Consider the following 12917-nt stretch of genomic DNA (forward strand, 5'->3'; position numbering starts at 1 on the left):
CCGTAGCATCGTGTGAACTGAGTTCATGGAGAGAAGAGCCTGGGCCAGATTTGCCACCGCTCGTGTGGCCCCTGTAATAGATGGGGGTGAGCACTATTCATCGCACTGAGACAGGTCCTCGTTTAGGTTGAAAATACACGTAAGGCAGGTTCCTCGCTCCTCTCCCCCCTGTTGGATTTTGGAGGCAGAATCCCAGCGGGTGCTCGGGTGCTGTGCGGGGGTTCGGGCGAAACCGTGCGGGTGGCCGGTGCCGCGTGGGCAGCTCGGACCTCGCTTGGGCAATAACCTTCCTCCTAGGACACAAGGCCGCTTTACCTGCCAGTTCCTACATTCAGCCTAATTAATAATTAACGAGCAACATTCCCCTGGCTTTTGCGGGCATCTGCAAAGACCAGCTCTTTGCACATCCCCGCGAGCGCAGCGGCCGCCTCTCCGCAGGCCGGGGGACGGCGCGGTGTGCTGTGTGCCGCCCGGACGGCAGCCTGCGTTTTTCTTCTCTTGTGGGGTGGCAGAGCCGCCCCTCTCCTTCACCCAGACCCCTCTGACATCTCCTCCGTCTGTTTTCCCTCGTGGCCAGGGAGAAGAAGCAGCTCTCTCCCCGCTCTGTGCGTGGAAGGTACGGGGACTCCAGCTCTCGCCAGCACTCTCTTTTCCCAGCGAGTCACCGGGGGCTCCCAAAACACCCCCCTCCCCTATTATTATCTTCATAGCAGATACTCCTCGTGTCCCACCTCTCCCCCAGTAAATTGCTTTACTACAATTACAAGTTATCACTATGGGTGAAGAACTTGAGTCATTATTTTGCCAAGCGCAGGAAATGTGAACCATTCTTTGCATCCCCTAATCACAATGAGTTTGCCGGTTGTTGAATCGAGAAGATAAAAATAATCCTCCCCGTTAGAATAGCTTTTGTAATCATGTGTGACACATAGGGCTGCACATGGAGAGGTCAACGTAAGGAAGAATAAAAGGGGCCGTGCTCCTGAAGATGCTGCAGTCAGGGCTGGTCGTGACCCCCCTTCTCCATCCCATCTCCCCCCGCCCGCTCTCTGGCTGTGCTTGCCTGGGAACAACTCTGCCGGCTCGGATGGCAACAAGGAAGGAGTTTTGTCCCACGAATGAGGAGCAGGCGAGAGCGTTTGGTGGGGAGTATGTTTGCATGAATTCCCCTCCCACAGGCAGGGTTTGCATCATGCGGACCTGGAGTCTGATGGATTTTTTTGGCTCCGCCGCCGCAGCCGGCTGACCTCCCCCAGGAGCAGGTCGAGTGCTGCCGAGCCAGCGCCTGTGGCTCTCCGGCGCTGAACGGCTCGGAGCGCTGCGGATGATGTCAGCCAGATCCGGCTGGGATGGGTGAAATGGTTAAATGTCCTTCGAGTCCCTGGGTGCTACGGCCTTGGAAAGCCATGCATCCCGTCCCCACCAAACGCTGGGCTCCTCTGGGGCTCGGGGCTTCTGCGCTCCCACCGCTGCTGTGCTGGGCACAGGACCGTGCCGTCAACATGAGCTAATGCTGACACACAGTAAATATTAGCAGGCAGAACGGTGGGAATCAGAAGGAAAATATTTAACAGTTCATTCTCTTCCTACAAAGATTTCCATTTAGAAAGTTAACTCCAGTGTGCCTCTGCATGGTATTTCTTTAGAACAAGGAAAAATGGAAATAAAATGGTCAGATCTGTAATAGCTAAGGTAAGAGGTGAGTTGCTGAAGCTTAAAAAATTTCACATGGGCTGGTTCAGTACTCGGGTAGATCACTGCGGCTCGGACTGATCCAGTTAGTGCTAACTGCAGCTTCACACGTGTCACGAGAAAAAACAAACTCAGTAACGTTGCCCTCCCGCTCGGTGCCCGTTTGCTCTGGGAGGAAGGGGTTATCAGCTGAGCGACTTCTAATTTTTTTTCCCCATTTCATTAAAAACAAAACCCAAACCCAGACCTAAGCCGCAAAAGAAACCCCAAGCCCCAAACATAATTTTGCAAAATGAAAGTAGGAAAAGGATGTTTTATTTTTTCCAGGGGGTGTAATTCCACATAGGGAATGGAAAGCTCCATCCTCTCACAAGCCAATACAGCTATGAATGCTTAAACCCCGATGTAAATGATGTTAAATTTCCCTTGGTGGAATCAGGGTAATACCTATCAGAAAGCACAGTATTTTAAAAAAAGGGTAATTGCAAATAATGTAAATGTGGAGAATGTTTTGGAATAAGTGAGTGTGTTGTGCAACGTATAAAAACGTTAGTCATGGCTCTTCATATATTTGTTTGTCCCCCTGGCAGGCTTCAATGGCTGAGAACAGTATACCTCTATACACTACTGCTTCCATGGGAAATCCCACTCTGGGCAATTTAGCCAACGCGATGAGGGAAGAGCTTAATGGTGCAATGGAGCATACGAACAGTAACGGGAGTGACAGTAGTCCAGGACGTTCCCCTATGCAAGCAATGTAAGTACGGCAGAGGCGCGTGCGTGGCTGTAGGCATTGCCTTACCATCTGCTGAAGTGTGCTCTGGAGGCCTTTGCGGTTTGCTCCTGAGGATGGAGCAGCAAGAGCAGACATCTCTGTTTGGGGCCATGCTTAGGTTGATTAGAACATAAACGGGCTGTTTTACCAACTTCCACGTAAAACCGATCAGTTCAATCCAGTCTGACAAGCACACAGAGCTATAAAATTGTTAACTTGTTTGCAATTCTCTTCTTTAAACCTTGCAAAACCTCATAGGCAACTGCTTTCTTGGAGGAAAAAATGATTTCTCTCCCCTTCGGTCCACACAACGAGTGCGCCAGTGGGGCAGAGCTGGGAAATGGGCTTGTTTGGCGGGTCTAAAAAAAAAAAAAACACTCGACGCACAACGGTCTTGCTAAGCATTAACGATGGCACACGTGAAGGTCTGCGTGATTTATAGATTGCTCTTAAAATATCAAAAGGAAAATTAATAGGAGCATTATAGCAACAGACGGCAGTATAATGAGTGCATATATAACCACATGAAGTAATGGGGGATCGCCGTCCCTGCTCAACGTGAATGGCACCCGGGCAGCAAGCTGGCACAGGAAAGGGTAAGGCAGGAAGGGTGCGATGCCTCAGTGGGTGTGTTCGGTATTTATAGGGTGACAGAGTGAGTTTGCAAAGCTGTAAATTCCCCCCTCCCCTCAAATTACATACCGGGTAATTGGTGGCTGGCGAGGAAGCTGGAGTTTATAAGTCTTGTAGCTCTCTAAAAACTCTGCAGAGCGGTTGGCTACCTGTGCGAGTGACGGCGTGCGAGAGCCGCGCTGCCTTTCTTCTGCCTGTTCCTTAAAATGGGCTGTAAAATTACTGGCTGGCTTGCCATGGCTCACATTACGCATTAAAAAAAGAACTAATTTGTAGTCTTTTACTTCAAAGTAATTTGAATAAGGGATTTACAGAAGTAAGTCTAAATCAAAAAGTAGAAAAAACATTAACCTAATACCACGGTAGTAATTAGTTGTGAAACTAATTAGCATTTAATGGCAAAAAAGTTTCCCACCTGCATAATGTGTTGTCAGAGGGGAGGGGGCACGAAGGAATCTGAGGCTCTAGATACTTTGATATTGCAGCGTTTTAAATCAGTGCACAAAGTGCTTTGAAAAAAAATCTTTAAAGATGGCAACATTCATTTTTAATTAATAATTAATTTAAACATTGTCTTTACCATTTACTTCAAAACATTCAAATAATGTGTTTAGCTTTTCCAGTGATTGTTTGTGCAGTATTAATTATCTCTCCCAAAGTAGCGTTCATGACACACTTTCCGTCTCTCAAAAACGGATTCATCTTGAGGCAGTTTTAGTCACAATTCGTTACCCTCTGCCCGTGACCACGTAGGGCCAGCGTGAAGGAGGAGTGGAGGGACATGGCTTTTCTCCAGGAACAAGACTTCTCCCAAGGGTTTCTCCTGGCGTAACAGACAGGGATGAACGTTTATGATGTTGCGTTAATCCAAGTAATTATTTTTTTGCAAGTTGAAGGCTAGTGTAGTTCATGCACTTCTCATTTCACCTAAGGTTTCGTTGTCTTTGAAGAGTCTGCGGGAAGGGAAAAATAACCGAGTTAAAACAGGCTAGAACATCTTCCAGAACTGTGCATAGCCATGGCCTTTGTTGCACTTAATAACCATCTCTTAGCGCATTGATACCAAGGTGAGGGGCAGAGAACAAATACTGGAGAGAGAGGAGGACGGGGGGAGGGATGCCTCATTTTCATTATTCACCAGAAAATCCAATTTTCTGTTGTAATATGGAAATGATTGTTTCCTGAGTGTTGTCATTTTCTCAGAATTGATAATATATGTCTTCTCTGCTGAACATTTCTTTTTGCTTAAGTAAAATGTGGCTGGGTGATGTTCCAATACCAGCCTCTGAGCTTCCCCATTAAAATGGTGTTTCTAAGTAGTTGGAAGGGATCTGATGCCAGAACACCATTCACACGTCACGGGGTTTACCTTGTTTACTAAACAAAATCATGAGTCAACAGCAGATTTCCAGAGGCCGTGCAACCTCTTATTTTCCGTAAGCCTGCTTTGTTAATGACATTTTCAGTTTTTTTCTCAGAACAGATTTCCTTGTCATAATGCAAATTATTTTTTAAACAATTTCAGTATATTCGAATAAATCAAGCTTTAAACTTTATTGTAAGGTTTAAAGGACCTTGTTAACATGACAGCTAAGAAGTCTAACACTTTAGCTGAAGTCTTATTACCGCTCATTCGTTTCCTTTTTATGACACATTGAACTACAGCTAGGGTTTTTTTTTTTTTCCTTCTCTCTCCCTCCTTTTGAAACACTAGAAAGTAGTCGCATAATTACAGCTTGGGGACATAACACTTTCATCCTGATATGCTCCAAAGGTAGCCACAAAGCAAACTACTCCATGCTGTGTGCACCACCAGAACTCAGTGGCTTTAAACAACAGTCAGCTTTATTAAAAACTCCTCTGTTCCCAGAGTGGACAAACAAAAGAATTACTCAGATGTGAAAAGAAGGGGAATCTGTGTTCAGCAAGGTTATTTATTGTTAACCCCTTCTGGGGTCTTAGGCATCTACTTAAAAGGAATGCACTGAAATTCTGCCACTATAAAGAAGAAATGGGAAACCCTTTCTTTTTTTTATTCTCCCCCCCTCCCCTTTTTTTCTTTTTGCCTAGCCCAGCATTTACCTTTTCTGTAATGCAAGAGACTGAATTCTTTAGTCTCTAAAGGAAGTTTTCCTTTCCCAGTTTGGGGTTTTGCGAGGTGGTAAATAGAGATTCAGACTTACTTGAGAGAGATGAAGGTCTTCCTTTGCCTTTGAACTTATTTAAGCTTATTTACTTCAGTTACTCTGAAATGTTGGAGCAAAATCACGGATTGAGTAAGGTTTTCTCCTCACACGCCACTTTGTGGTTAAAACTGACGGAGTACACAAGGAGTTGAATTTTTTTTATTGTTGTTTTCCATGCAGATCTCTCCCCGGGGGGTTATATTACCCAGATAACCCTCCTAATTTGGGGGATGGAGTTTTTGCCAAGCCCGCTGTCTGATGTGTGTCCAACACGTGAGCTGCTGGAGGAGGCTGGCGTGGCCGTGCCTCCCCGTGGCTTTGTGGCCCTCTCCGGCTTTGTCTTGCTCGGGGTCAAGCAGCCCTTTTCATAATTTGATGCTTGCTTTGCTTTTCACTCCTGAAGTTTTGGTTTTTTTTGACTTCTGGGAACCACACCAAACCTCAAAGAGAAACTCAGTTAAAACCACCTGGTTTCACCTGCTTTCATAACAAAACCAGAAGGGGGACAGAGTTTGCTTTGGAAAGGTTCGGGGTCCTTTGAAGGAGCTTTCATAGCATTTCGGGTGGTTGCGGGTGCAGCGGGTACCTATCTTATCTGCTGGCACCCGTTCACTTCTGCCCTCCGGCCGAGCACGAGGTGGTGCGGGGATGCGGCAGGACACTGAGACGTGGCCCCTGAGCAGCCTTTGCAGAAACTCCTGTCCATGTGCCGGGGCCACCTCTGCTGCACAAAGCATGGTTCTCCTCTCTTCTTTGAAAATTTCCCATCTGCTTTTTCAAAAAATAATACTTTTTTTTAAAAAAAAAAAGAAAAAAAAACCCCAAACAACAAAAATAAGCCCAGCAGCAGCATCAAAACCAGAAAGCCAACAAGCAAGACTTTTAAATTAAAACAGCAGTAAAAAAGATCACTGCCATAAAGGCTTTATCGGTCTCTATGTGTAGCCGCTCTTTCCTCCTTTTTCTTCTGTTTTTCATTTCATGTTTTCTCCTAAGTGAGGCCCCCACAGCCTATTCATAATACAAGTTTTTCTAGTTGCAAATAATCAGCATGGTTTCGTGTTGGCTCAGGCCACGAGCTGCTGGGACAGTTAGCACATGCGCACCTCTGAGATGACGATCTGCTCACGAGACTTTTTATATGCTTATGCTAGTTCTTAACCTCTGATATTTGAATCGTCTCCTCCCAGTCTTTTTTTTACCCCCTCTTTTTCAATAATCAGGTCAAAATTATATGAGCAATGTCTCTCTCCTTGGAATTTTTGCAAAAATTGCATGACATGCAGAGGAACTCTTTGCTCCCAGGGATGTGTTGATAGGACACGTATTTGTGAATTTGAAGGGAAAAGGTGTGTGTACTGCATCACTTCTCCCCACCGTTCCTTTGTTGGATGGACTGGAAGGTGCAGTTAATACTTTACAACTCAAGAAGCTGAAGTATGCAGGGACTTGAAAGGCATTCACAGCTCACATTAAAAATGTGTGTAGTCAGCAAGTTAGGTGCTTCCTAAACTGATCCAGGCTCAAGCTAAAATAAATAAATAGGGTGCGATACAGCTTTGCACTCTATACAAGCGTACAACTGGTTCACCCTGGTCACTTGAAATAGGCAGGGTTAGCTTCGGCTTGTCCATGGATACCGAGTACGTTTTCCCTGTTCGGTGATTTATTCTTGCTGTTCCTCAGTGCAGTGGAGTACAAAACATTGTTGTTCCTATCCACACGAAACATAAAATAAGATGCAGCTATTTTAAATCATTAATTTTAAGCTGTGCATGGAGAGAAAAAGTTCTTACAAATGAAGGTTTGTGCTTCGGGTTATGTTTTCAGGTAACCTACATGAAAGGGTTAAATCAGCCTGCATGGAGAAAAAACAAGGCTCTAGGAGGTGGATATCAACTCAATGAGAGACAGAGTGGGACTTGAACTCATTAACACTTTATTTTAAGGGATTGCCTACAACATCAATTATTTAGGAAGCAAACAGGGTCTCCATTGCTGTGTCGCATTATTAATACTTGGTAATGTCAATAAAATCCTACTTTCCTATAAAGTTCCACCAACAAGACACTATTGACTCACATGGCTGTTTTACATTTCAAAAGCTGCCGAACAAAAAAAAAAAAAAAAGGTAATTTGTATTTGTATAGGATTTGTTGTAAATATGATTTACGAACAACATTTTTCAATTGTTATCACACCCGTTTTGAATGACCAAGCCCCGTTCCCCTGCGGGTTATTCATGTGCTATGCCGTAATGAGAAATTTGGCAGATCTCATCTCCTTAGTACATCTTGTGCCCACCATGAGCTGGGGATCATGTTCTGCCTTGTTTACAGCTGACAGTGTTATTATTCTCGTTAGGACTGTGCTTTCTTATCATATTGTTGTGTTGAGCGAGCCTTTTCCTCTCTGTTTGTGTTTCCTGGCAGGGCTTTTCTTCCCTTATTGACAGTTTGTAAAAATATGCATTAATTTGGAGTTTAAAGCATGTATCATGGTGTCTCTTTGCTGTGTTTGCTTGAAGTTGATTAATGATAGAACCTCACTTGGGGTCGTCCTCTGGAGAGTTGTCTCACAGGTTCTGCATGTTAACGAGAGATGCCGCACACACAGCGAGCGATGATTAGCCCAGCCTCCGCCGGCTCGGCGGGCTGACAAACTGCTGCTTTGCCGTTCGGATGCTTATTCCGCTTATTTATCCAAAGATTGTATTAATCAACTTAATATGTCAGCTGAGAGCGTTTTCTCTCGATCCCGAGACGGAAACCCTATCGAGGTGCTCCTCCCAGAGTGTTTTCCCGGGGAAGTTGAGCGCTGCCTGCCCGGCATAGCCTTCGCTTGGCTCCGGTGGCCGGCGCAGAAGTTGAGGGTCTTCTCCTTGGTGACCTGGAGCTCCTAGGCTTGGCACACTGTGTCGGAACGCCCAAACCACCTCGCCTTTCTCCCCAAACCGAGAGAGCTGTCAAAACTGTTTTTCAACGACCAACTTGCTGATTGACCGTATTTTCGTTTTTCCAGGCACCCCGTGCATGTCAAAGAAGAACCGTTAGATCCAGATGAAAATGAAGGCCCGCTATCCTTAGTGACAACAGCCAACCACAGTCCAGATTTCGATCACGACAGAGATTATGAAGATGAACCTGTAAATGAGGACATAGAATGAGTATGTCTGACATCGTTACCCTGAGAATGAAGATTGGAAGAACACGTCAAACTTAGCTGTGAAATCTCTCCATTATTGTACAGTCTGGAGGATTCTCAGTCCACTTTGACAACTATGAAATATGTTAACTCTTAGTGCCATCAAGTATCCCATTTGGGAGTATTTTTGATTTTTCTACTTTTTGTTGAAAAAAGGAATTTGTACTCTGTGCATTGGATGGACTTGTTTGGTACTTGGGATTTTCCTCTCTTACAGTCAACATCAGTGTTGTAAATTTGCTAAACTGATTCACTTGCATTTAGCAGCCAGCTGTGGACTGCAGGTCCTGCCAATTTTGGACACTTGAGGACATCAAACTGAGCATGTACACCTGAACTGCAGATCAAGTCTTTGCCCAGATTTTAAGGATTCCAATGGACAACATATTTGCACAGTACTGCATGTTGATTATCACTGCCTTTACTCCATTTTTTTTGTTTTTTTTTTGGTTGGTTTCTGTTTTTTTTTTTTTTTTTGCTTCTATTTGGGATGGGGAAGGCCTGTGTGTGCACGTGTGTGGATATGTGTGTGTGCGTGTGAGCGTGTATATCGGGGAGGGGTTAAAAGAAAAAATTATCCCAAACTTTTTAATGTATTGCTTTTATTCCCCCGCCCCGCTTCTCCTCTACCATTTTAAGTTCTGACCTCAGGCCTCATCTGGGCCCAGGGCCTCTCGGAGGCTTCAACGTTTTCTGTACTTTGTGATGAATGTTAATAGGTGTTTTTATTATACGAAGCTGAATGTCATTGAATTGTTTGTAGTTTTTTCTGTCATTCATTCCAGTTTCCTTCAGATGCCACCATGTTTTCTTTAGCTATGGAAAACATTCCATTTCGGTGTCTCCTTTTTTTTTTGTTGTTGTTTTTTGAAAAGGTCCCAAATGCTGCACTATACATGTGGAAGGGTTGTCCAACGGAGAGAGAGGAACGAAGTACTGCAAGAATGAGAATGAATGACAGATGAACATAGAAACACTGTAGGAAGCAACACAGATTCATTCCACAAAGCAGTATTTTTAATATATTTTTTTTGTTTGTTTGGGTTTTTTGATTTTTTTTTTTTTGGCAGCAACGGTGAATATTAGCAAATGCCACAAAATTGAACAGCACAAAGAAACATATGCAGCACCAACAGAGTTCGCTTTTATTAGAGGATAATAGTACAGTGGCAAGTTCTCGGTTGTTTAACACAAGTTCTAATGGGTCAACAAATCTTTCTGGAATATCTAAGATTACCGAGATGGGCACCTATACATTTATTATTACAATTTTTTTTTTCTTTTTGCATTTGCATTTGCAAATAGTGGTTGGAAAGATGACTTCATTAAGTTATTGTACGTGGTGATGTTTCACGGTTAAACATCAGTTCAGGATTGCTTGGTGGCATTAATCTGTTTGAATACAAATTAGATTTCAGATTGAACTTGTTACGGGAGTTAATAAGGACGGAGCCCCACTAATGCTAAAGTGTTAATTTTCAGCTGTGCAAATCCAGTACTGCAGTTAAGATTGTTATGCAATATTACACCAGCCAGTATGGAAACCTCGCCGTAGGAGACAGGAGATCTAGGAGAGAATTTGCGCCGGGGCTTGTTAGGCAAAACTGGCAAGGCTCTTCAAAGCAAACATGACATACAAAATTTGTTGCGATAGGTCAGTAAACCTCGGTCACCAAACACCTAAACATTTTCATTCTGCAACCACTTTTCCGTCACTCATTTATTTATGTAGGACTGTAGCTTTTTTATTATTTCAGAAAGCCTTTCAGAGCTTAATTTATATTCTTCTTTGTACCTTTTTTTTTCCTAAAATTACCAAAGATATTACACAAAGGTAAATTATGTTCTCTGTTATATGCTTTATCTTATGAAGCCAAATATCCTCTTATTGTTGATCAAAGGAGGTTGAAGAATTTAGAGGGAAATGACAAGATGTGGGCTATTGCTAACCTGAGAGGGAAACTGCTCCTTTATTCTAGAAAATTTAGAAGGCCAAGTAGATGTCTGAACCAAAGTTGTTACTTTTTATTTGCAATTCTTTACAGTGACCAAAACGAAAGTCTGTAAAGAGGAATCGAGGAGAGCTTTTGAGGCTAAAACCAGGAATCAGTGTTACTGGTGGAGCTATGAGAAGGGAGCTGGAGAAAGCAAAGACACAGTTATTTTGCGGAAAATTAGAGTATCAGATAAAGGAGACAGTTTAATAAAATACAGAAGAGAACAGAAAAGCTCCCACAATTTAACTGGACCACATAATAGTATTTCTAGAATTAAATGAAAAAAAAATATTTCTTGGTCTTTGGTTCTACAGATTGTGTGCCACTTCTGTTTCGGGACTGTGCTAGGATGACTGCTTTAATTTTGGTTGATCTTGGCACGTTTGCTCAGTTTTGTTTCGTTTTTGGTCAGCATTTTTCATAAGGAAATAACACTCCTGTCCACTCATAAGCTTTGGTACAAGAAATTTTATTGGCAGTTACTTTTATAAAACTCAATTCTGCTTTCTGTTTCAAAAGACAAAAAAAAAAAAGAAAAGAAAAGAAGGGCAGTCTGTGGTCATTTGAAACATTTTTTTTTTGGTTTAAATTATATCCAGGCAGCTTCGTGACGTGCCGGCGGTAGCCAGATGGGGATCATGAGAATTGAGCCCTGTGCTTCTAAACTGAGTGGTTTGCTGGTTAGTTCGGTATTCAGAAGGGGATAAAAATCTGGTAGATTAGTTCATTCTCAGCATGTGTAGCTAGACATGAGTAAAGATAACAGCATGAGAAACTGTTAGTACGCATACCTCAGTCCAAACTGTTAGGGAATGAGTAAATAAAAAATACATTTCACTCAGTTGCACTTAGTTGTATGTCTTGCATGCTTAGTCTAAAGACTGTAGCAAAAATAAAAAAAATAAAAAAAGAGAAAAAGAAATAAAAAATTAGACTTTAACATATCTGGCAGGTGTCGCAGCCTTGCAGAAGAACCAACTGAAAATCTCAGGCTTTACATCAAGCAAACTTCACTATGATTTTTACAATTCTGATTCTGTATCCCTTTGGATATACAGTTGCTTCTTTAGGGAGGGGTTTATTATGTTGTACATATATATCCCACTGTGTCTGTGTGAGCCTTTGTCTTTTGGGGGGAGGGTGGGGAGGGAGGAAAAGGTGGAAAGGTCCTTTTTTTAGATATCATTCCTCAAAAGGAATAAATGCAGACCTGTTTGTCAAAACACCTTTTGCTTTTTGTGCAACTGCTTTATATTAACTATACTAAAAAAATAGCTTTGAAAAAAAAAAAACTACTGTATGTAATGGAATTGCAGAATACGCTGCACATGTATTTTATTTAGTTATCCTTGCTTTAAGAATATTGGATGACATTTGCTGACATGTGGGAGAAAATCCCTGACTTTTTTTTTCAGCTTTTAAATTGTAACATAGTTGACAGATTTTTTTTTTTCTCCTGTTATCATTGATCGAAGCATTTTTGTACAGTTTTTGTGTTTAAGCTGGTTTTTTTGATACTTTCCCACCCCTTCTGTTATCTTACCACTGCCTTTTCTGGCTGTCTTAAACAAAGTTCATATATTTGAAAGGAAAAAAAAAAAAAGTCGTTTAAAAAAAAAAAAAATGTTTTTCTCCTGCTGCAGTAAATATTTTGCATGATGAATTCCAGGGTCACACTTTCAAAGTTTATCAGTGAAGTAGTGATTAATAATGGGGAGTGTCAAACTATTGAACTTTTGTATAAAAAAAAAAAAAACTTTACAAGGTGCCAAGATGTAAAGACAATTTGTTACATGTTTTTTTTCTCAAAGAAAAGCGTACATTATGAAAGTAGTACCATGTATCAGGTAAATCGCTGTCAGGAATGAGAGTCAAAGCCTTCCTTGTCCACAAAAAAAAAAAAAGTTTGTAAATGTAAAACCTGTTAGGTTTCTGCATTCAACTAGAAGTGAAGTGAAAAATCAAGGCTTATGTAGAATAAGTGACCACAAAAAATATGACCTTTTTTGATTCTCACTCGCAAGAGTCCCGCCGCAGGTCCTGCACCTCCTCTCTCCTGGAGCTCCCGCTTCGGGAAGAGACCGAGGCAGGGATTCTGGTTCTACAAATGTTGAAGATCACTAGATATTTTATATATATACATACATAAATATATATATATAAAGTTTTTAAAAATAATTTTGAACTATTGTAGTTTTCAGATCGCCAATAATCTCACGTTCATTATAGCATGGAAAAAAAAATGTGTTTAAACTCTTTTGAAATCCTTTGGTACCTTTGGTTCATGAACTCAGAGTGAGTTTTTAGATGTTTCAGAAGTCATTTAGTACTCTAGCCTTGCGAGCTGAATTTGCAGTTAACGACTGCATTTTAATGGGCCCAGAACAGGTAACAAAGTATCTTCTACCCATAAGCCTTGATGAAAATGGT

The 12917-nt window shown here is 42.1% G+C and overlaps 1 protein-coding gene across 17 annotated transcripts in view; it reads left to right on the forward strand.

Annotated features, from left to right (window-relative positions):
- The window catches only part of FOXP1 (forkhead box P1), a 389271-nt gene extending 376823 nt beyond the window's left edge, over positions 1 to 12448 (forward strand). For 14 of the 17 annotated variants that reach the window (XM_075158627.1, XM_075158622.1, XM_075158623.1 and 11 more), the window contains 3 exons: positions 578 to 616; positions 2283 to 2449; positions 8308 to 12448. In XM_075158627.1, coding sequence (XP_075014728.1) covers positions 578 to 616; positions 2283 to 2449; positions 8308 to 8452 — 351 coding nt within the window. In that variant the 3' untranslated portion in view covers positions 8453 to 12448. The remainder of the gene's footprint in view (positions 1 to 577; positions 617 to 2282; positions 2450 to 8307) is intronic. The other 3 variants (XM_075158636.1, XM_075158637.1, XM_075158634.1) reach the window with 1 other exon arrangement.
- The last annotated feature ends 469 nt before the right edge of the window (positions 12449 to 12917 follow it).

The sequence above is a fragment of the Calonectris borealis genome, chromosome 10, assembly GCF_964195595.1.
Source record: "Calonectris borealis chromosome 10, bCalBor7.hap1.2, whole genome shotgun sequence".
NCBI classification, from domain to species: Eukaryota; Metazoa; Chordata; class Aves; order Procellariiformes; family Procellariidae; genus Calonectris; species Calonectris borealis.